General features: G+C 45.3%; 1 protein-coding gene and 1 pseudogene across 2 annotated transcripts in view; one reads left to right on the forward strand and one right to left on the reverse strand.

The window, feature by feature from the left end:
- The window catches only part of PRPF6 (pre-mRNA processing factor 6), a 38,093-nt gene extending 36,676 nt beyond the window's left edge, over positions 1-1,417 (forward strand). For both annotated transcript variants that reach the window (XM_069751096.1, XM_069751097.1), the window contains exon 21: positions 637-1,417. In XM_069751096.1, the coding sequence (XP_069607197.1) occupies positions 637-789 (153 nt within the window). In that variant the 3' untranslated portion in view covers positions 790-1,417. The remainder of the gene's footprint in view (positions 1-636) is intronic.
- Positions 1,418-5,642: 4,225 nt separating this feature from the next.
- On the reverse strand, positions 5,643-9,675 carry LOC138664416 (ammonium transporter Rh type A pseudogene; annotated as a pseudogene).
- Between the last annotated feature and the right edge of the window lie 15,889 nt (positions 9,676-25,564).

The following is a 25,564-nucleotide window of genomic DNA, read 5'->3' on the forward strand; positions in this document are numbered from 1 at the left end:
CTCACCGGCAGTACTACAGAATCCTGACAGTGTGCGGTGCTCACGCTGTAATGATTCAGAGCTCTGTACGATATAGAGTGTCTGCAGCGTTTTATCAGAAGACCGGACATCTCTTTCAATGCATAAAGCAGAGCGTGTCTCTAGGGGGCTGTATAGAGACTCAATAGCTTTCTTTACTGCCGTCCTCTCGTTCTGTGTACACAGCGCCTTTGCAGACCAATGCGGTTGCATACTAGGTGCAATCTAAGCTACTCTGCTCTACATGCTCATGCACATCATTGTGGCCAGCTTTACTGTAGGACGGAGCTGCAGGGTTCACTATATTTGTGAATGAGGCTGACCAGCCTCTTACCCCCATTGTTTGTGTTGAAGCTGACAGGTGCCCTTTAAGCATTGCTATATAGAGAATGGATTCGATCGGTGTCCTTGCACGCTGTGCTGGCAGACGTGTGCTGGACCCTGTGCTCTGTTTTTCAACAAAGATGTGAGCCCAGTTTGGCAATAGAAAAACAAGCACAGAGAGAACTTTCTAACCCGGCACGGGAACATCAAGTTGTCAAACAGGCTGAAAGAAATTGTGGTTATATTCCAGAAATGTGTATATATATATATATATGTTTTTTTTTGTCATGTTAGGAGCAACAGGAGGATATCAGAAAACGATGCGAAAATGCCGAGCCGCGGCACGGAGAGCAGTGGTGCGGCGAATCCAAGGACATCAAGAACTGGCAGTTGAAATTAGGAGAAATTCTCACCTTAGTGGCTTCGAAAATAAGGAACACGTTCTGAGCTGCTGTCGTATGCTGTACATAACTCTGCCCACTAGAGGGTGCTGCACATAACTCTGCCCACTAGAGGGTGCTGCACTGAGCTTCTCAGACAGCCCCTTCTTGCCCTCAGTATATTATTTTATATTGTGTTTTTTTGTTTTTTTCTCCTTTTTTTTCTCCATCAGTTGTTTCAAGGCAATGTGAGTAATTCTTACTTCTATGACTAAGTCAGATTTTACTAAGACCAGTCAATGGGTTCTGGATTTTCTATGAAAATTCAGGTTATGGGGGTCTCTTATGTGCACAGAAGTGGACACTGAACGTGGTTAACCCCGAAGTGTGGCAGCAATTTGTTTTAGCTCTTGTGTCCTAACTGTAATACTACTTATGGCCACTTGGGGGCGGCAGTGATCACTTTTCTGTAGATAGGCTTATTATAGGCTACGTTACATGGGTCATGTGATGCAAAGTCGCTGCGATATTTCAGCCACGCTTTGTGCTGACCATGTTGATGTGGAAAATGTTACAAGTATTGTATATTTTATCGCATCAGGATCCTCCTCTCTCACCGGGTATCTGTGTCTTGGCATCTAAGTGTGATTATATTGTGTAAAGTGGTGACTGTCAATACAGATGTTTTTATGTAACTTGCAGTGAGTCTGTGTGTTATATTGTGACGGCGTTTCCAGAGGCTTTTCATAAATCTTCCTTCCAGGTAAGAACACGGATTAAAGCATGACTCCACCTAAAATGGTTCTGCCTAGACAGACGGTAAGGGCCGTTTGGTGAATCGGTTACGGATCATACATCTGCCAGTGGCTTTAATTTATTTGGGCTTTTTAACAAATATATGCCAAAAATATATTGATACGGAGGGTGCTCCGTGCCCCCCCCCCCCCCCCCCCCCCCCGATTGGTCCCAGTTTAGAAATATGACCCCTCCTGTATCCAAAGTGGCTCTTTTGTAAATGTGGCACACAAACATTAATACACCCTCCACGCCACGCCAACGCTGGACTTTCCTAATGTATGTTCACACATGGCATTTTTGCTGCATATCCGGTACATAATATGCGCATCGCTTTAAAGTACCAGCATAATGAGATTTTGGAAATCTCATGCTCCATGGTGCGACTTTTTTCAGTTTTTTTTTTTTTTTTAGACCTACCTAGACAACATGTCAATGCTAGAGTCTTTGCAGCGCAGGTGAACGCTAATAAAAAAACAAAAACAAACAAAAAACACGCAAGTAAAAAAAAGTAGCATGTGACTATATTCTTGACTGTGATAACTCTGCTGTACCACCAGGTGGAGCAGTTTCCCCTCTGCCGGTGTCTGCCATGTTAGCTATGTGCCAGGCATGCAGCGCTGCTTGAGCGTCTCGCATGCTGGTATTGTGGCTTTACTTGTGAGCCCGGGGACAGCTGTATGTTACTGATCAGGGGAACACAGGGGGGAAGGGGACACACAGGCGCTGGAATGTCTATAAATTTATATTCTGTCTCCATGTCACCCCCTTTCATTTCATTCCTGTCACAACAGCTCTTCTATATATGGAGTATTGGAACTGGATTGTCAGCCTTGCGTAACTGGGTGTCTGGGTCATGCAAAGTGTTAACCCCTTCACTCCAGACAGTGACACGAACACCCATTGCTAGATACGTCTGCGTCCAGACACCATTTTTGTATTTTTTAGATGCGCAGATGAAAGAAAAGCGTAAATGTAGTATTCACCTGCAGTCCTAGGTAAAAGGTGGTAAAGCTAGCCAGTGCCACAAATGTAGCAGAGATTGTAGTTTAATATAAGACGGTCCATTATCGTGTATCTCCACAATGCCCGCTTTGTCGTACGGAGGGCCCCACAATTATAGGGGCACTGTTCTGGTTCCATTGCTCTTTTTGCCACCCAAGGTCTGTGCACTGCACCGTAATAATGAAATATGTCACAGTATAGCAAAACTGATGGAGCACAGTTTTAAAGGGAATGAGTTAATCTTCAGGGTCATGGAACTGGTTTCACTGGTGAGAGGTGCAGACGCCTGTCTTCAATCGCTGCAGAAGTGTAGTGACGCATGGTGCTTTTAAGCCACGTTTTGCATTTGCGCTGGCTCAAGACAAGAATGCCTCTGATGTCTTTGTAATAATTCTTTGGGTTTATTTAAGGGGCTGATCAGACGTGTTAACCCTTTTACAATAGTTTAACCAGCAGTCCCATGTAAAAATGCAAATGGAGAGGGCAATGCCACTTTACAAACTGGGCTCTGATACAGCTGTTTGGGTTCACTTCTGTGTGATTATTTCCACCAATAACAAGGCAGTGGCGGATCTGTCACATGATGGACAATGGAACCCTATTGTTTTCATGGTGTCTGTCATTTTACCATTAGTGGAGTAGTGGTATTTCTCAGTCTTTCTGGTGGAGTCTGATGCAGAGGTGAGTTATCGTACTTTGTGTTTTCCACTCCCAATGTTTCTGATGGCAACAGAAGGGAAACCTTCAACCAAATAGCAAACGATACACCCGCCTGCGACACTAAAGCTGATCTGCCCCATCGCCATCCACTGTCCTCTTGGTTGGCACCTTCTCCTTGTGTAAGGATCTGGTCTCCGGGACGCACGTGTTTTCTCTCCCCGCTCTTATGGGGTTTTTTTAATGGGAGATAAACCTATTGGTTGTCAGTGAGCAAATGTGGAAGATATGATGCAGGAGGGGAGGGAAGGAAGGAGGAAATGTAGAGAGAGGGAGAGGAGGTGATGAGGTTATAAACCTGCCTGAAATTTGAGAAAAACAAGCGGAAAATAAAGGTCTATATATAGTCGGTGGGGGTCAGAGTGGGAGATGAAATGGGTCGGCAGTCTGGGACAACGTGTAGAAAGCTGGGTGATATGGATGAGTGGTTGGTGCGACCAGTGTAGGATCACGATCAGGTCTTATGAATGTTTGATACGAATTGTTGTCATCCAGCTTTCCAACAATCCTGATTATTACACACTTCGCACACTGTTACTGTATACAGAATTTGCCACTTAGCGCTGTGCCAAAGCTGGGGGAGTGAGCAGGGTCTAGTAACCTCGATTCATACACCCTTAGAATCTTGTCCCATTGATTTAAAAGGTCAAGCACCTGCAAATATACAGGCCCCTGTACACTTTAGCTTAACATTGGCCGAACCTGACAATCGTCTATCTGACTTCGTATGATTTCGGGCATGTTGATTTTTGAGTCTTTGCTCCAGTGGGACATAAGACACCACAAGTGCTGCCTTTTGTGTTTAAAACACATACATGCTCCGCCATACTGAATGTGTATGGTTTGCGGAGAAGGGCACGGGAGAGACCTGAATTGTATTTAAGGTGTGTGGGCACCTTAAATGCACTGAAAAGTTATCTAACCACAGGATAGTTGGCAACTTACTCATCGATGGGGGTCCGACCTTTGGGACCTGCAACGATTGGTAGAAAGGGGAATTTTTTTTTATCCCCAGTACAGAATGAAGCGGAAGGTCTGATGCTTGGTTATCCATTAATTCTCTATGGGACTGCTGGAAGAAGCTGAGTGCAGCCACACGCGGAATGAATGGAGCGGAAGGTCTGATGCTTGGTTTTCACTCCATTCATTCTCTATGGGACTGCTGGAAGAAGCTGAGTGCAGCCACACGCGGAATGAATGGAGCGGAAGGTCTGATGCTTGGTTGTCACTCCATTCTCTATGGGACTGCTGGAAGAAGCTGAGTGCAGCCACACGCTGAATGAATGGAGCGGAAGGTCTGATGCTTGGTTGTCACTCCATTCTCTATGGGACTGCTGGAAGAAGCTGAGTGCAGCCACACGTGGAATGAATGGAGCGGAATGTCTGATGCTTGGTTGTCACTCCATTCATTCTCTATGGGACTGCTGGAAGAAGCTGAGTGCAGCCACATGCGGAATGAATGGAGCGGAAGGTCTGATGCTTGGTTGTCACTCCATTCTCTATGGGACTGCTGGAAGAAGCTGAGTGCAGCCACACACGGAATGAATGGAGCGGAAGGTCTGATGCTTGGTTGTCACCCCATTCTCTATGGGACTGCTGGAAGAAGCTGAGTGCAGCCACACGCTGAATGAATGGAGCGGAAGGTCTGATGCTTGGTTGTCACTCCATTCTCTATGGGACTGCTGGAAGAAGCTGAGTGCAGCACTGGGAAGCCCCTTGCGGAATGAATGGAACAGTGGACGAATGAGGATAAAAAACCATTATAAGAAAGTCCCTTCACTTTTGGTCCCATGAAACAAGATGCAATGCCGCACTATACCTGCCCTGTGTGCCCCATATATATGTACTATCCCCATGTGAGCGCAGCTGACGTGACCCGCTAATTTGACACTTGGCCACTTTCTCTGTCATCTGTTTGTGTTAAAGCAATAACCGCATTATCTCTGGCATCATAAAGCTGCAGGATTGAAGTAGATATGTTTAGATAACCAGCTTGCTACAGGTTAATCTGTAACCAAAGAGGAGCGTGGAAAATAACCAGAGTGGTCTACATTGTGAAAGTGGCCATGAAGCCATTACTCTGCCCACCCAGCTGTCCACAGACCCCGAATGGCATATAGTCTGACAGTACCATGACCCTGACTCTCTGTAACGAGGTGATGAACCGTTCAGGGACAGTGGAAAGCTGGGGGGCTCCCCCTATTGTTCACGTAAGTGCGGATTGGGACTGACTTTTCCAGGCGGGTCATCCAGATATACACAAGGCATTGTGTTAGATCAAATACATGGAAATTTATAATATCTCTTCCAAAAGTGAATGTGCGGAAAGTGGGAATGTTTCTGTGGTGACTATAATGGACTTATGTCTGGAGGAGATGAAAGACGAGAAGAGTTATCATAGGGTCAGAGATAAAATGTAAGCATCACATATATTATTACAACAGATTACAATAGTGTCACATATATCACATAATAACAGATATAACATTACACTAGTCACTTCATATAACAGATTACACTACTGTCACTTTGTATAATAGATGCTTACAAGAAGTACCATATATATCAGAATATATGTGCATATTTGCCTGGTATTATAGAAAATATTGGAGACCCCTAACATAAGGAGAAGACTCTTAAATTTCCAATCCGCAGGGACGTGTCCCACAAAGCCAGTCACTGGGGCTAGGTCTTATTATGGAGGTACCATCACTGGTATGGGAATACTGACTATTATGGGGCCACTACAGAATCGGATGCCTTTGCTCTATAGGGGCACTGTACAAAGCCATGGTTTGGCGGTGTGCTTTGGCTGGCACTTTGCAGAGACCTTGACCATTCTTTTATCGGGGACACTTCGGATGGGATGACTGTCCGTTCTGAGTCTTATGGGGGCATTGTAGCAATCTCTTACACTTGTTGCAAGTCTAATTGGGGAAACTGGCTGTCACTATTGAGGGGGCTCTCTCCTGGATGGTATGAGTATTGGGGGCACTGTTGCTTATCCCGTTACTGAGGAATGGTTAGCACCTGCTTTGTGTGGGGAGAATATGATTTGACAACTATGCGTGCATCCTAAAATATAAAAGATAGATTATGTAATGTAGTATAGATCATGTAATATATGGTTTCCTAAGATATTAGAGGGCCTCTGTCGGCGTAGAATGACTCGTCAAACAAAGCACAGGCACTCAGTGCATCACAGCGGGGCCAATCATTTTTATACACCTGCTTGTTTCCCCTCTGTCTCTACCTCCCTCTTCTTTGACAGCTCGGCTTAATAGAGCAAGAGAAGGGTGGAGATATACGTGGAAAACGTGTAGATGTGAAGTTTTATGTATGCAAATGCTTGGCCAACGGAATGATGCACCTGTGCTTGGTTTGCACAGTCCTTCTGTGCTGACAGTCCCTTTAACCCTTTACTATGCATGAAAAAGTAAACAAAATGACAATTCTATAGGTGACATGTATATGATTAGTGTGTCTATGGAACACTGTGGAATACACCCCGGTTTACAAATGTCTCCTAGTTACAAAAGTAAGATGTTGAAAAGCCCCAAAACAATACTGACCTAATTGCTCACCTCTCCGGCTGCACGCTGTCTGGACGTCTTCCTTCTATCATTGCAGTCTTCACTATAGGCCTGGACTTCCAGCCATGTCCTGACCTTGGAAGTCTCTGCGTGATTTGTAAGGTCGTGACGTGAAGACGTGCGCTGTGACTTTGACATTCAGTGATCTCTGAGGCTTGGACATGGCCAGACGTCCTGGCCTATACTGGAGAGGTTGGAAAGATGAGGACTGGACGGCGGGCAGCGCCCCGGCTGGAGAAGGCAGCAATGATTTTTTTTTTCTGGCAGCCCTGTTTCAACTTGCATACAAACTCAGGTTGGAACAAACCTACAGAACCTACCTAGTTCATAACCCAGGGACTGCCTGTATGTTGTCCTTATATTGTGAGCGGTGAATAACATGACACATTTCGTACACTCAAATCTGCACTACTTATGAATCCTCAAAGCTTGCACAGTGCACGCTGTGAGGTTTCTTTGGTGCTAGCGGCAAGGCCTGGTGTTCATTTGACTGCAAATATGCTATATGCATAGTCCCAGCCACGTTCCCACTAGGCATGAAGGTCTTGCTCAATTCACTAGTATTAATGAAGCAGCGTATGTCTAGTCGGAATATGGCTGGGAGCATGCATGTTGCAGACTTGCAGTCAGATGACTGTCTGGCAATCCTGACAGCGAGCACTATGCGCTGTGAGGATTCACAACTCTGCAGTCACACAGAGTGACTGCAAACTTTTGTGCCAAGCCTGAACAATCCCTTTAATCTTAAATTCTTGCTACATGCTACTTTAAAGTTACAACATTTCTCCCGCACAAAAAAGTGATATCAGAAGCTGAGATCTATGATGCTATATGCTGGGACCTTACAGCATTAATACAGTGGGAATATCATCAACCAAGGTCAATTTGTGAGGGTCCACGAAATCAACAGCATCGATCTGAGCTGGACCAGGAAGCTGATTTCAAGATGCTCTAAGGATTCTATAAAAGCTACAATAATGAGTAATGAAGAGTAAAAGTGCTCTCTACTGGAGTTTGCTTTAGGTGCTCGAATATGCACCGAGTATCGTGGGGTTTCAAGTTACATGCTCGAGTCACAGCCCTGCATGATTCGCTACTGATAGCCAAAAAAAACATGCGGAGGTTGCCTGCCATACACGGGCTATCCCCGAATGTTTTGTGGCTGTTTAGCAGCTGAGCAATATGCAGGGCGCGGGACTCCAAGTACCCGAGCAACCAAAGCAAACTCGAATAGCGAGAACTTTCGCTCATTACCAATAATGAGATATTTAGGTTCATATTTATTATCTATAAAGGGGTTAATTATTTCAGGGTCCAGCAGGATCAACATCGGTATTATACATGCTTAAGTGGTATCAGCATGTGTTTCTGGAGTTCATCCATTGAAATCCACTTGTTTCCTGTGTCTTCAGGGATTTGGAAATACAATTGATCATCAAAAAAGTCATCCTTGGAGGGATGAACAAAACAAGGCAGTTTCATCAATAATCCGGTTATATAACCGCCAAATAGTGATACCCCAAATGTTACTCCAAGGGCTGCAGCCTGCTGCAGAGCCTGACTTTGTGCGGTCCAGGTCTCCCCGCCTCTGAAAACCCCCAAAATAGGATGTTGTCCCTCCTGACTACTGCTGAACAGGTTCTCATGTAGACTTAACCCATATTTATCAACAGGTCCCAGCAATATGACCACGATACTTCCGACAGTGCCTATAATACCAGGCAGGCCATGTAGATTATGGATTCCACATTGGTCTTGAACCTTCATCTTCTTGGCCAAGAACGGAGTTAAGTATTGAAAGCCAAGGGAGCAGGCTAAGGAGGCCAAGCACCCAATGCTAAATGCCCCTCCAGGGCTTATTAGGTCTGCTGAAATCCCGACAGCTACTCCTCCAGCCAGGGAGGCATTTTGAAGATGTGCCAGGTTTATCCTACCGCGTTTGTCCATCAGGCTGGACATGGCAAAGGTAGTAATTGTGCCAGAACTTAATGCCAGGAAAGTATTCACAATGGCCCTATGTTGAGCTTCTTTAGTCTTAGCCAAAACAGAATTGAAGCTCGGCCAGAAGATCCACAGAAAGATGGTCCCTAGGAGGGACAATAGATCAGAGTTTGAGGTTGTGGTCTCTTTGACGTGTCCTCTTCGTAAAGATGATTGGTACAGAATTTGGGATACTCCCAAGCCAAAATAACATGAGAAGATATGGATGGCCACTGTGCCTCCTACATCGATAATATGGAAATATTTATTGACCAGCCAGTCATTGACCACGAAGAGCGGGATTTCCATGGCTGTAAGTAGAAGCATCTGGACAGGACTGGTCCTTCCCAAAACAGCCCCAACTGAGATAAGAGCCGTGACAGCCGCAAACTCTGCCTCAAGAACATTATTCAGCCTTAGGAGGATCACCCCATGTCTGAAATGGTAGAAGACGCCTTGAACAACCATGGACCACTGAATGGCAAAATTGGCAATCAAAAAGTTGAAGGCAATCCCACCAAAGCCATAAAGTTTTAAAAAGGACAGCATGAGACCTAGCCCAGCAAACAACATGACATGGACATCCTTAAAGAGAGGGAAGATTGCGTCCAGGTCGTCATCTCCTGCTGTTGTAGTCGCATTGGAAGTATTAAAATGGCTGGAAGGGTCTTCGAAGCTGAAAAACAGGATGAAGACGACTATGAAGACTCCTTGGACAAGAATCAGGAGGACTGGGAGCTGGCATCGTAGACTTGGCAAGAAGGCAATGGACATTCTGCATACGACAGATCTTGACGTGCTCCTCTCACATCAGCAACTTGTTGTAGGTTTAATTCTTGTGCATAACAACAGCCCAAAGGTTTTTCTCGCTCACTGGCTGCTTGTTCCATCCAATAGCAGAGCTGTAATTTTGAGTGCGGTGACCTTTGTGCAGTAGTAATATACATTGCTTAAATATTACCTTTTATTAGCATGTTACAGGCTGTGTTTACATCCAAACCTTGGCATTGAATGCACTGCTGAGCAGCGGAGCTCCAGGCTGTAGCCAGGCATTGCTTCACCGTGAACACACTCGAGAGCCAAGTAATCAGATTAGGATTGGATCCATCTCTGGCTCACGGCACTGTGTATTAGATACTTTATCAGAGCTCTTAAAGGGGTTGTACCGAATTAGAAAACCAAAGCTACTTTCTTCTTTAAAAAAACATCACACCTGTACATAGGTTGCATTTGGTATCACAACTCAAGTGGAGCTGAGCTGCAATTCCAGTCACTACCTGAGAAAAGGTATGGCGCTGTTTTTGGAAGAAAGCATCCATGATTTGCTAATCTTGTTTAGGTCATTTAAATTGCGATTAAACTTTGAAAAAGTTTTTCTCATAGCAACATGTGAAAAGTTTCAATCGTTTTCGATCCGGGTTCTGAGACCCCCAAAGATTACTAAAACGAGCTGAACGTTGGGGCTTTATTCAGCTGATCTTCAGAAAACTAATGGAAAATGAGTGGTATACATGCTCCTAGACTTTCCACGGATCCACACACCACTCTTCCCATTGATGTAGGATCTGTGATCATGATGTTCTCAGGACATGGATCTAAACCGATCAAAACCTACGTCATGAAAGTTTAATTACCCTTTTTAAAGGAACACTTCAGGTCACAAAATGAACCAGAAAGTCATCACTTGAGGTTTGAATGTCTACTGGTTACAGAGTGGTGGTCTGCATTGAATAGGATGCTGAGAATATTGAGGTATGAATTGATGCTCTGATGTGTAGACATAGAATGCATTGGGTTTCTACATTTCCATACCACATTTTTCAGGTCAGATCATTTTCTATATGATAGAAAGGCGTTAGAGGAGCATTCTGTGAGCGCTGGAGTTCTTTAGTAAATTCAATGTTGATATGGGCGAAAAAAACCAAAACAGGTTTGTTATTTCTAACTATTTGCATTGTCTGTTCTTTGCGGAATGCAGAATTTCCTGTTTGGCTGCTTCTCGTATTGGGTGCTGCCGCCTCTTCTCTTCCAATGTTTGGGCCACATAACTAAATCTTGTGGGCTTCCATACATAGACTAAATGAGTGATGCCATATTGTTTCCATAGAGCCACCTACCTGGTTTATTATTATACCTGCCAAAAGAGGGAGCAGTAGGTCAAACATGGAGCAGATAACCTGTTTCATGGTATGGCTCCTGCCCTAAATGGCCCGGTTTTTCTAAACGTTTAGTAAAGAATGCTGAGTCCAGAATGTTTTTAGTTAAATGTATATACCGTATAACATTGCCATGAAAATACAGAATTTAACAGGTCTTTTTTTTTTTGCAATTTAAGGTTTTCTCAATGTTTTACAAAATGTGACATTTTTTAACCCCTTAATGAGAATTCCATCCAGTCATGGGCATACAGCATGGGGGTCTTGAAGCATAGGTGCAGCCGGTGGTATAACTTGAAGCTCGTGGGCCCAATGCAAAAGCTACCAGAGGGCCCCTAAATATCACCGTCTTCCATAGCATTGGTCTTTTAACCCCTTCATGACGTCCGCTGGATATGTACGGCGCATGTCAGAAGCAGCTGCATGGAGTGGGCTCACGCAGTGAGTCCCCGCCCCATATCAGGCAGGTGATGGCTGTTTATTGCAGCCAGGATCTGCCCCTAACAATCGCGGGTGGAGCTGTGCTCCGCACGTGCTTGTTAACTTGTTAAGTGCCGTTGTCAATCTCCGACCGTGGCATTTAACACGCACTGACGTGCCCTCGTGTCATTAACTCCACCCATCGGCGCGCCCGTGACGTGATGGGTTGTCGACAGCTGGGGGTCAGCTAAAGAAATCAGAGCTCCTTTGAAATCCTGCCTGTGACCCATCTTCAAAGGAGACTGATTTCTGCTATATGCTGTAAATAGCACAAGCGAACAGACGATTGCATCTTCAAGTCCCCTAAAGAGGCTAACTAGTACAGTAAAAAGTAAAAAAAAAAAGTTTTAAAAAAATATGAAAAAAATTAAAAGTTCAAATCCCCACCCCCATTTAAAATAAAGATAAAGATATAAAATTAAAAGAATTATAAAATACATATATGTGGTATCGCCACTTTCAGAAAAGTCTGATCTATCAAAATATAAAAACAATGAACCCAATTGGTAAAAAAAATTAAAGAACGCCAAAATTATGGTTTTTTTTGGTCACTGCAATTCCATAAAAAAAAAGATGTGATAAGCGATCAAAAAGTTACTTCTATCCCAAAATGGTACTAATAACACAGCTCCATTGGCCGAAAATGGCGACGCAACCCCCAATTATTTTTTGCAAAGTTCTTTTGATTTTTTTTCACCTCTAAAATAATGAAAAAACTGGACATGTTTAATATCACCGTAATCGTATTGATGAGGAAAATCATAACCTCCGAGGCCCAGGTGTGATTGCAACCCCTGCACCCATTGTAGTTACACTCCTGGGTATAGATTCCAATTATAGACAGGTTGAGGAACAAGTATAGCAGCATGTACACAGAAATTGTACCCCTACTGAAGTCCCTAAGTATGCTCACGCACTATGATACAACTTCCAGGTCCCAGACACCGTATGGTGCTTCCCAAAATCTCCCTCCCACACACAAAATGGCACCCCTTCAGTGAATATGATTGGACAACTTCTTCTCATACCCCACGCTTGGCCCCAATAACATAATAAAGCTTATACTCGCCTCCCGTGCCTGCGTTGTTCCCACCATGTCGGCAGTCGCTCTCCCCGGGGCTCTCGTGCAGTTGTGACACGTGATGCCGGGGCCCAATCACTGCTGGCTTTATTATCCCTGCCTTTTGACAAATCGAACATGAAGAGGAAACCAGGGATCAGCTGCAGCCTGGACTTCCTCTTCATGTTCGATTTTAAGACAATGACGCCAGCGCTGATTGGGAACCTTGGGAATGGCGCTGGAAAGGGAGGTGAGTGTAGGCTTAAATATGTTATTGGGGCAAAATATTTTGATCAAAAAGGGCTTGTCCTAGTAGTGGACCCCCCTATAATACACCTTTTTCTTTGCTACGTCTACTAACATTGATTTACAAATCTTTTCAGAATTTATCCTTTCCATACGTTTCCGCACTAATCTCCCGATATTTTCCTACACGTACTCTCCATTCTTCCCAAGACCGCCTTCTCTTCTCAGCAATTGTACATTCCTTACCCAGTTGCCTTCAAGAATTCTCCTGAGCTTCCCTCATCCTCTGGAATTCTGTGCCCCAACACAGTAGGGGGTACTCACAGTGCCCCAAACACAGTATTATGCCTCGACAGTCCCAACATACACACACTTTATGGGGCCTCATCTGCCAACATAAGTGCTCACTAACAAAAAAAAACTCCAAACCCTTTTTCCCACCGATGCCGTCACATCTGAGTATGAAATGAAGCTCTGTGGCGCAGGCCCGATGTAGTGTTGGCGTTGCACCTGATGCGCTGATGGCTTCCTGCTTCTAATGTATCTACGACCACAAAAGGGCCCCTGTGCAAAAGCAATACAGTGGGGCAAAAAAGTATTTAGTCAGTCAGCAATAGTGCAAGTTCCACCACTTAAAAAGATGAGAGGCGTCTGTAATTTACATCATAGGTAGACCTCAACTATGGGAGACAAACTGAGAAAAAAAAATCCAGAAAATCACATTGTCTGTTTTTTTTAACATTTTATTTGCATATTATGGTGGAAAATAAGTATTTGGTCAGAAACAAAATTTCATCTCAATACTTTGTAATATATCCTTTGTTGGCAATGACAGAGGTCAAACGTTTTCTGTAAGTCTTCACAAGGTTGCCACACACTGTTGTTGGTATGTTGGCCCATTCCTCCATGCAGATCTCCTCTAGAGCAGTGATGTTTTTGGCTTTTCGCTTGGCAACACGGACTTTCAACTCCCTCCAAAGGTTTTCTATAGGGTTGAGATCTGGAGACTGGCTAGGCCACTCCAGGACCTTGAAATGCTTCTTACGAAGCCACTCCTTCGTTGCCCTGGCGGTGTGCTTTGGATCATTGTCATGTTGAAAGACCCAGCTACGTTTCATCTTCAATGCCCTTGCTGATGGAAGGAGGTTTGCACTCAAAATCTCACGATACATGGCCCCATTCATTCTTTCATGTACCCGGATCAGTCGTCCTGGCTCCTTTGCAGAGAAACAGCCCCAAAGCATGATGTTTCCACCACCATGCTTTACAGTAGGTATGGTGTTTGATGGATGCAACTCAGTATTCTTTTTCCTCCAAACACGACAAGTTGTGTTTCTACCAAACAGTTCCAGTTTGGTTTCATCAGACCATAGGACATTCTCCCAAAACTCCTCTGGATCATCCAAATGCTCTGTAGCAAACTTCAGACGGGCCCGGACATGTACTGGCTTAAGCAGTGGGACACGTCTGGCACTGCAGGATCTGAGTCCATGGTGGCGTAGTGTGTTACTTATGGTAGGCCTTGTCACATTGGTCCCAACCCCTCTGCAGTTCATTCACTAGGTCCCCGCGCGTGGTTCTGGGATTTTTGCTCACCGTTCTTGTGATCATTCTGACCCCACGGGGTGGGATTTTGCGTGGAGCCCCAGATTGAGGGAGATTATCAGTGGTCTTGTATGTCTTCCATTTTCTAATTATTGCTCCCACTGTTGATTTCTTCACTCCAAGCTGGTTGGCTATTGCAGATTCAGTCTTCCCAGCCTGGTGCAGGGCTACAATTTTGTTTCTGGTGTCCTTTGACAGCTCTTTGGTCTTCACCATAGTGGAGTTTGGAGTCAGACCGTTTGAGGGTGTGCACAGGTGTCTTTTTATACTGATAACAAGTTTAAACAGGTGCCACTACTACAGGTAATGAGTGGAGGAAAGAGGAGACTGTTAAAGAAGAAGTTACAGGTCTGTGAGAGCCAGAAATCTTGATTGTTTGTTTCTGACCAAATACTTATTTTCCACCATAATATGCAAAAAAAATGTTAAAAAAACAGACAATGTGATTTTCTGGATTTTTTTTTCTCAGTTTGTCTCCCATAGTTGAGGTCTACCTATGATGTAAATTACAGACGCCTCTCATCTTTTTAAGTGGTGGAACTTGCACTATTGCTGACTGACTAAATACTTTTTTGCCCCACTGTATATGGGTCCTCTGCAGTCCAAGTTTATTATAATTCACATTTCTACCTAGAGCCCCCCTAACTCTCAGACCCCTGTGTGGCTGCACAGGTTACACCAATGGTATGTCCACCCCTGACTGCATCCTGAGCATATCGCTGAAACCAAAATACCATGGCGGGGAGCAGTGGCGTTCAGCCTTGTGCCACCAGCTCAAGTGTGCCATAGTATCAGCGTGGTCTGCCTCTATTAGCGTACCACCACTGCATCCAGTCAAATTTATTATATCCATAATCTTAAAACATCTTGGCTGAAAGCTAAATAGTTGCTTAAATCTGGCCTGAAAAGTAAAGTTCCAAAATTTTTGTTTACACACATTTTCATCCTTTATAAGCTTGTATTTTCTTCTGATGTTATAACCAAGGTCATAACAAGTCAGATATAGGTAGTTGGGTCAGCAGCAAGAATGACCTCATTGTAAGATCAGGTGCCCCCGGGAGCAGTGCAGGATGTGGGGGAAGGGGATTTTACCCTTATTCCCTCTATTGTGCATTTCATCAACAGGAAGGTAAATGATATTCAGCTCTAGACACCTGTTAGGCCAACAGGCTGCACCTGGAGAGGAGGACGAGGACGGGTGTTGCTCTTTTTATCCCTCAGGAACGAGTTCTTGAAGTCAACGTGCCGGATGAAACACAAATAAATGATGTCAAGTACAATAAATAAGACCGAAGATGGAGAAGATCGCAAGATCTAAGACTAAAATTTAACTTATGGGTCGTGTCACATAATAATGAGGTGGAAAACGTGGATTATCCCTCAGAACAAAAAAATAAATTGCCTATTTGAAAACTTTGTAAATGCATTGATAGTGATTTTCATTTACAGAGATTATCTTTGAGACAACCCCATTATTAATGGTGATACGTGCGGTATTATTTTTTTTCTTCTGTCTGTAGGCCAGATGGATAGGGTTATTATTGGAGCACTGCGTGTCAGTACTATTTGTGTTCTGTACTATTTGTGGCGGTATTACTTATGCATTGAGTATTTTTACATGACTAATGCAGCATGTGTCCAAAATTCTATGTGCAATGTGTGGCAGTATTATTTAGGCACTACTTGGTAGTAGTAGCTTTTCTTTTTCCGAAAATGTAGTACCCTGTCAAGTACCCCCAACCCAATTAACCTAATTTGACTATTTTTTGTTACATTTTATTTTAATAACTGTATAAAATTGCAATACATTTTTATGATTTTAGTGTATGTGGGTAGTTCTAACTTTATTTTATGGCTCATTAAAATAAAATAAATAATGTTTTATGTTTTATCATAGACATTGCTAACTTGATTACAGCTTTTGTGCTAAAGGGAAAAGTTGGAGTAGCAGAGCCAATGTGTTTGGTTGTTGAGGGTCCTGGTATTCAGACCCACAGTAATCAGAATGCGATAGCATAGCCTAGTGATTAAATCATGGAGATTTAAATTATCCAAAAAAACAGCAAGAGGTCTAGGACACCGGATAATGGAGAAGTGATGAGACAGCTGCAGCACAAAGAAGGCAGGTGGAAAGATGTGATACCAGTTAGCCACTACAGGAGGACACAGAAGCTACCGCACTAACCAGGATTAGACCTAGACCTACATATGTGCTGGGTGACTGCCACATTGGTTCGCCTTAAATAATAAAGCTGGAGAGACAGAAAGCGCAAATGAAATAAAATATTGTCGGTACGCTCACCTGATAGCGTAAAAAAGCTTGTAAAGGCTGCTGCCGGACCAACAAGAAAATGCGATGCAGAAAAAGAGAAATATGGTGGTGGTTCAGAATCTGCGCTGCCCAAGGTTCAAAGGTGTAGTCACCCACAAGGTTAAAGCATGAATGCGGTTTATTGTGTCAATGCGTTTCAAGGTTTCTAAACCTCTTCATCGGGACCAAACCAAACTATCACTGTGGTTTGGTCCTGATGAAGAGGTTTGGAAACCTTAAAACGTGTTGACACAATAAACTGCATTCATGCTTTTAACCTTCTGTGTGACTACACCTTTGAACCTTGGCCAGTGTGGACTCTGAACCAATGTATTCCTAATTTTCTGCATGACATTGATTCACCTGGCTCTCACACCCACACCAGCAGTCATGCCGAAGTAGAAGGTGCAAGATATATTATGCCATGAAAACTAAAGTAATGGACTTGGAACATATCCACAGGATAGGTGAAACTTTATTGATTGGTGGGCGCCAGACCACTGTTGCCCGCAATGAAGTGTCAGTGCGCATGTTCGACATGTTCTCCATCCATTCCTTAAAAGGCTGCCGAACACTTCACTTGCCCTTTTCCAGCAGCCCTATGGAGAATGAACAGAGTGGGGGTCCAATTTGCCACGCTATTTTGTAACAAGTTCCCCAGCTGATTGGAGGAGGTTGGACACCCACTGATTATCAAGTTATTACCTATCCACTCCTTTTAGCCACACAACCCCTCTATGAAGAATTATTTGGGAAATTGACATTTCCCTCTAGATTGCTAGTTTCTCAAAAAATATAAAATCCCCTGATTATATCTGATTTTTGTAAAGTTGGGTAACTGCATATGTGATTATCATTACAGTTCTGACAGGAGTTTCCATCCAGTATTCAGCTTTTCCGACCTCGGAATGACGTATATTGGTGATCCCATCTTTTGGGGGGAATATGGTGAAATGTGGGCAGTAGGCAATGTGTGAACTGTGATGGCAGCCAGATTGGTCAACTCGTTACTTGCCTTTCCCAGATAAAACTGAATCAATAAGCTGAATTCTCGCCATATTTTCAGGGGGCAGTTTTGATTACGGGTACTTTGGCCCAAGTCTCCATAGCCCATTTAAAGTAACATGACACAATCTGATTTTTTTTTTTTTGTTCAGGTCCACTCATCAGTCCTTTATTTCTTTAAACCTACACCCCCACCCCCTCGACTCACGTCCATTTCCCTGACCAAGGGCCGCTGGGAGGCTCTCCAGCTGTGTGTTTATGTGGAAGACTGAGCGACTTCTGCAGACCAGAGATAAGCAAAGGGAATTTCCTGTCCGCTTCCGCTTCTCTGGACCTCTTACTCCCATCTCCAACTTCCCGACTCATAGCAGGGCTGAGAGCTTCCTGTTTGCACAGATTCCCGTACATTAAAACATGGAGCCGAGGGCATTGTGTTGTCCAGGCCAATGTGACTCAAATTAACCCTTTTGGAGGAGAACTTTTCAGGATTTACCCTTTTTGGCCTATTTTTTTAGCGACCTGGTTGAAATGCAGAAAGTGTGACGAGTCCCTCATAATGTCATAAATTAATTTTCACTTGGCGTCACTGAATCATTTCCCATATTATCCTGCAAGTTATGTGGAGCTTTCACACATGACCATATAACCCCGTTTCCATGAGTCACTATGTCTACACTACAAGATTGGGCATCAATAATTCTCTCAATGCAACCTAGCGACCAAGCAGTCATTATTTACAGGACAGTTACCCTGAAAATAATAATAATAATAATATATCCTATAAGCTTAAGTTGCTTAGTTTTCTCTCTTCTTTCTTATTTATATATTTTCTTTAGGTTAGTCAAGTGATTTTCATCTTCATAAATAGGTATTGTTGGAGAGTGCTTATAAATACAAGCAATTTTGCAATTTACTGTTTATAAAAAATGTCGGCTTTTTTTTTTTTTAAATAATTACACTTTTCTTTTGTTTATACTGTAGCTCGTTACCTTGGAGACCGTCCACCACTGCTAGACAGCAGAACGTGTGAAGTGCCTGCAAGCTCTTTTCTACTGAGCTTATCCCGACCAGCTTCAGCACAATACTTGTAAACCAGACAACAGCGGTGGTCGGTCTCCTTAGGTACAAGCTGTAAACAAAAGAAAAGTGTTAATGGCATATTCTCAAATTGATTCTTGAGTGGCACATAGCAATGCAGCGTCCTTACAGTGTTTTTGAGTCACAGTTCTGGTGAGCAGCAGAGCTGTAGTATTAATAGAACTATAAAGCTCAGCACACATTTTGTTCTAACACATTCAGCTGTCAGTGATCTATTCTGAGTCTATACTGCTATCACTGTATTTACATCCATAGATAACAGGGCATTTCATTTGACAAGCACACAGCTCCAGGCAGTAAGAACCATGATTAGGAGACCTGCTCTGGGAGAAGTTGATGCTGTGGGCTAGTGATTTTGCAAGATTTATAACAGCAGCTTGTCAGGAGGTTAGAGGGGGAGGAAGGGAGGTGAGCAGCTAGCTGCTGTATGAAAATCAGTTTTATATCTATAACTAGATGGTGGCACGATTCTAACGCATCGGGTATTCTAGAATATGCATGTCCACGTAGTATATTGCACAGCCCACGTAGTATATTGCCGAGCCACGTAGTATATTGCCCAGCCACGTAGTATATTGCCCAGCCACGTAGTATATTGCCCAGTACCGTAGTATATTGCCCAGCCATGTAATATATTGCCCAGTCACGTAGTATATTGCCCAGTCACGTAGTATATTGCCCAGCCATGTAGTATATTGCGCAGTCACGTAGTATATTGCCCAGTCACGTAGTATATTGCCGAGTCACGTAGTATATTGCCCAGCCACGTAGTATATTGCCCAGTCACGTAGTATATTGCCCAGCCACGTAGTATATTGCCCAGTCACGTAGTATATTGCCCAGCCACGTAGTATATTGGCCAGCCACGTAGTATATTGGCCAGCCACGTAGTATATTGCCCAGCCACGTAGTATATTGCCCAGTCACGTAGTATATTGCCCAGTCACGTAGTATATTGCCCAGTCACGTAGTATACAGCACAGAGCTACGTAGTATATTGCCCAGCCACGTAGTATATTGCACAGCGAAGTAGTATACAGCACAGAGCCATGTAGTATATTGCCCAGCTACGTAGTATATTGCCCATCCACGTATGTCACAGGTAAAAAAAAAAACATATACTCACCTTCCGAGGGTCAGTTGTAGTTCGATCACATGACCGTGACGTCATGGCAGGTCCTTGTCACGCAGGACCTGTGATGACGTCGTGGTCACATGACCGTGAGGTCATGGCAGGTTCTTCTTGCGCAGGCGCGCAGGGCCTGTGATGACGTCGCGGTCACATGACCGTGACTTCATGGCAGGTCCTTCTCGCGCAGGGCCTGTGATGACGTCGCGGTCACATGACCGTGACGTCATGGCAGGTCCTTCTCCCATACCACCAGAACCTGCCACTTGCATGGAGTGGTCACCGGAGCGTAGCCAGGAGTGGGAAAGGCGGCAGAAGGTGATTATACGTGTAATTATTTTTCATTTTTTTAATTATTTTTAACATTAGATGTTTTTACTATTGATGCTGCGTAGGCAGCATCAATAGTAAAAACTTGGTCACACAGGGCTAATAGCGGCGGTAACGGAGTGAGTTACCCGCGGCATAACGTGGTCCGTTACCGCTGGCATTAACCCTGTGTGAGCAGTGACTGCGGAGAGTATGGAGCGGGCGCCGGGCGCTGACTGCATGGGAGGGACTTATCGGACTGTGGCCGTCGCTGATTGGTCGCGGCAGCCATGACAGGCAGCTGGCGAGACCAATCAGCGACTTGGATTCCATGACAAACAGAGGCCGCGACCAATGAATATCCGTGACAGACAGAAGGACAGACAGAAAGACAGAAGTGACCCTTAGACAATTATATAGTAGATAAGATTTTTTAGCTTATTTACCTAATGTGGATATCAAAAAGGGTTTCATGATATACTGTATTTTTTAGATGTATGTAATTCTTATTTTGAAACCAATTTATCATGTGACCCCTTTAAAAGGTTATAATGAATATCCTATCATTATGTCCCAAAGGAAGATGAAAGATTGGCTCCGAAATGCGTAGTCTGAATAAAAGAATTTTATACTTACCAATGGATTCTCATCTTCCTGGTGGCGCACACCAAGTCCGTATTTATTTAGCCTTCACTGAGGTATGAAAAGAAAGAAGTAAAGAAAATATACCGGAAAATTGAAAGCTGGGACAGAGAAACGGAAAGAAAGAAAGCAAGTTTTAACAAAAGGGGAAATGGCAGGAGGTTGAAAAGGAAGGGAAAAGGGTAATAGGGGGGAGGTATGGATGATAAAAAGGAGCAATGTCCATAATAAGGAGACACAATATGGGAAAACAGGTTTGTTTATGTCGACTCCTACTGGGAAGACAAGGTTATTCAGTGTGGTTTAGGTAAAGGTACCTTCACACTGAACAATTTAACAATGATAACGATAGCGATCCGTGACGTTGCAGTGTCCTGGATAGCGATATCGTTGTGTTTGACACGCAGCAGCCATCAGGATCCTGCTGTGAGATTGCTGGTCGGAGCTAGAAGGCCAGCACTTTATTTCGTCGCTGGATCTCCCGCTGACATTGCTGAATCGGCGTGTGTGACGCCGATTCAGCGATGTCTTCAATGGTAACCAGGGTAAACATCGGGTTACTAAGCGCTCTGCTTTACGGCCGGCGCTTACATAGTGCAGGGAAGCAGAACGCCGGGGGACGCGACAGACACCGGAATGTAAGTATGTAGTGTTTGTTTTTTTTTACATTTACAATGGTAACCAGGGTAAACATCGGGTTACTAAGCGCAGCCCTGCGCTTAGTAACCCGATGTTTACCCTGGTTACCCGGGGACTTCGGCATCGTTGGTCGCTGGAGAGCTGTCTGTGTGACAGCTCTCCAGCGACCACACAGCGATGCTGCAGCGATCGGCATCGTTGTCTATATCGCTGCAGCGTCGCTTAATGTGACGGTACCTTAAGCCAAGGTGATAACAAGGGTCTATCCTTGAAGGATGACAAAGAAAACCAGACTATTGTATACTGTTCCCAGCTGGCCCAATGCTCCACCATAAGCAGCTCTGTGGGTCAAGGTAAAGACTTTAAGCTAATCCGACTCTGAAACCTTGATCTACATCCCACATTGCCATGCATCCATGAACTGAGGTGTGCGATACAATGAGACACCTGTAATAATATCATAACATTGATAGATTAGATGAGAAACTGCAGGTTATATGTGCAGCGCCCCAGAAATCTGGTTGTTGCAGTAACGTCGCTCTGCCACTAAGGAGAGTGATGGTACGTCTGACTGCACTAAAGGAGTTCTATTGACCAGGTATCACCAGTACACATTACACTTCACACTCCGGCCACTAGGGGGAGTAAAAGGCTTTATTTATTGGGCCACTCCTCACATTGGTAAAACTAGGGGTTGGACAGGAAGTTAGGCAGAACGAAGCCTGGGAGAGTTCCAGGGAGGACCTGTCAGAACTGGGAAATCTGGCAGGTACCTAGCGAAAGGACAGATTGCTACGGAACCGCGCCTGCACTACCTTGCGGCGGTATCTAAAGAAAGGACACAAAGCGAAGGATATTGTGGACAGTGAGAAAACGAAATCAAGTACATAGGAGAGCCAGTAGGAGTCGTGCCCCGAGAACGGCAACATCCTACTGAGGCACATAGCCGGTGGCCGGAGCACCGAGGAAGTAACAGTCTCCACGCATTACTTCAAACAGCGGCAGGACAGTTAATTACAGGTTGGCTGTCTACCATACAACACCTAAGAAGGACATAGGAGACAATTGTGGGAGAGGAGCGACACTAGGGTTCCAGAATAACTCCAGGCCTACCTGTCAATAATGTGCGTCCTAGCCATAACATACCTGGGGGACAGAGAAGAGAAAGATCTAGAAAGAACGAGGACAGAAGTTGTGAGGACTATCCTGAATGCTCAGCAGGGAAGCACTACAACACACAGGCACTAGTGGGTAGACACTGATTTCCACCTGCAAAGGGAACTCTGGATGTGCCTTCGGACCGGCCGGTCTCAGAAAGCCCTATAGACAGTGTCCTGAACTGAGGATCCTGAAACCTTCAGTAAAAGGTAAAGAAACTGCAACCCTGTGTCCTCGTTATTCCTCGCACTACGCACCATCACCCTTCTATTGGACGCCCCTTAGCAGGGTCACTGGCCGGGTCTAGCCACCGTGACAACCACGGACCGAGTACCCCGTGGCCCTGTGTCTGGGGGCGATCCAACTTGGCGTCACAAACAGGATCTACTTAAGCCTGAGGAATCAGGTCATGTGTGCCTTGGAACTGTGATTGAACTGTGACTTATTGCAAAGACTGTGTATTGCTATTTGCCGCCAAAAATCCGCCATTGCCGCGCTGTGTGGAGCGCAAAGGGAGGAGCCATAGCTTCGTGGGTGGAGCCGGCTGGAAAAGCGCGCGGAATGGAAGACGCGGTGAGGCGCCGACCCCGGAAGGAGAACCCCGACAAATTAGCAAGGGGAAGGAACGGCCATGTCGGATTCCGGAGGAGCGGAGGCGGCGGCCACAGCTGCAGACCCGGGAACACTTCCGGATTCTGCGGTAAGCGCAGCCACAAACCCGGTATCACCGCTAGAGGTCGCGGGGCTTACCGCTCCCACCAACCAGCCGGATACTGCCGCAGCTACAGCAGCCATAATGCCCTTCTCTATGCCGTACCTACCAGGGGCCGCCTGGCTCCCGCGATACTTTGGAGAAGCTCATACGTTAACTGACTTTAAAGAGGGGATTTGTAGCCTGCTCGAGTTTTATCCCTTGACAGAGCCTCAGGAGGTTCATATGATAATTGGCCAACTCTTTGGAGCGGCATTGAGGGAAGTAAAGTCCTGGCCCGCTGCGGACAAGAAAACTGCGCAACAAGTATTTGCCAAGCTTAAAGCCACCTTTGACACCCGCACCGGTACGGAAATTAAATTGACGTTCTATGGAGCAAGCAGTGGCCGCAGGATAGCTTACGGGACTATGCCCTTAATCTGCAGGAGGCGCTGCGGGCCATCAAGCAAAGTGACCCAAACAGCATGCAAGATGAAGATAAACTCCTGAAAGAGCGGTTCGTCTAAGGGCTCCTGTGCAGTAACCAAAGGGCCCAGCTGCACTTCCTGGTCATGCAGAATCCAGATCTGACTTTCGAGCAATTCAAAGATAAAGCTATCCAGGCGCTACCGGAGCGGCAGCCCAGCCGTGCCACACTTTCCAGGCGGCAGGCCCTCACATACCACCAGGAGGTGGCGCCGGACGCACCTGTCTCCAACGAGGCCGATGCCCAGATCCTGGAAGACAACTCCCCTGCAGGACTGCGCCTCCAGGTACAGGAACTGACCAGGAGCGTTGCTGCCCTAGCCCGGACCGTCCGGTCCCTACAGGAGGCCCCCAAGGAGAAGATCCAGCTGGCTTCCCGACCGGAGGATGTCCCCTGGCAACGACCAAGGAGGGTTCCATCGACCAGAGGCAGAGACAACGATCGTTTTCATCAGGATGGACGACCTATCTGCCGCCGCTGCCACCAGGTGGGCCATCTTGCAAGGTACTGTCAGTTAAACGAGCAACCCCTGGGGCCAAGGGCCAACCCCAAGGAGTAGAACGCCCAGGCCCGCAAAATTGGAGAGCCAAATACATCGGGGGGCGACCAGTTCTCCCCATCGCGATCGATGGTATCCCAATGAACGCTTTGCTGGACACCGGTTCACCGGTGACACCTATGCCCTACATTCTGTATAGGTGTTATTGGGAGGACACTGATATTACCCGTGCCCCTGATGATGATTTCACCATAATAGCTAGCAATGATCAGCCACTGCCGCAAGTGGGATATAAAGAGGTCACTATCAAGGTGGGGCCCAAGGAATTGTCATTGTTGATATTGACCGACGTGAACGTTACCCCATGATGACCATCGGTACTAATGTCATAGAAAATTGTCTTGCAGAAGTTATTATCTTGTTGCAGCAAGTAGCAGAGACAGCTGGTCACAGTGAACAACGTGCTTTGCAGAAAGAAATCAGAACCCTAATGCGGAGGCAGCAAGTGGAGCTGACTGGTGGTGAAATTGGCCGGGTCACAGTGAGTGATTCGAATCCCATTGCAATACCCCCCAGGAGTGAAATGTTAATATGGTGTCGGGCAGCCATAGGCCTCGGGGGAAAGGACTATCAGGCCCTGGTAGAACCTGTGTATTCAGAGAATAGGCCTACTCTCCTGACAGCCAGAGGGGTGGTTGACGTCTGCAAGGGGAGGGTGCCAGTGCGTGTTCTTAACTGCAGGGAGGAGGAAGTCCACCTAACCAAATATGTCACACTTGCCAAGCTGTTTACTGTTAATAATAGTGTGATACACGCACCCGGGCTCCGTCTAAGTCGGCGGAGGACAACGGCTCTGCAGAGCAACCAAAAGATTGGTGTCAGGAATTACATGTGGGCACTGATGCTACTCCATCTCACCAGATACAGGGGGCCTACAGGGTGGTTCACGAGTATGAGCTGGTATTCAGCACACACCCCCTTGATTTCAGGCGGGTAAAAGGGATTCAACATCACATCCCCACCGGAGATCACCCACCCGTAAAAGAAAGATACCGTCCTGTACCCCCAGCTCATTATCAGTGTGCCAAGAACATGTTACGAGAGATGAAGGAGGCTAGGGTAGTGAGAGACAGCTGTAGCCCCTGGGCAGCTCTGTTAGTCCTCGTTAGGAAGAAAGATGGCACCATGAGGATGTGTGTGGATTATAGGCAATTAAACCGCATTACACATAAGGACG

Source organism: Ranitomeya imitator, chromosome 2 (genome assembly GCF_032444005.1).
Source record: "Ranitomeya imitator isolate aRanImi1 chromosome 2, aRanImi1.pri, whole genome shotgun sequence".
NCBI classification, from domain to species: domain Eukaryota; kingdom Metazoa; phylum Chordata; class Amphibia; order Anura; family Dendrobatidae; genus Ranitomeya; species Ranitomeya imitator.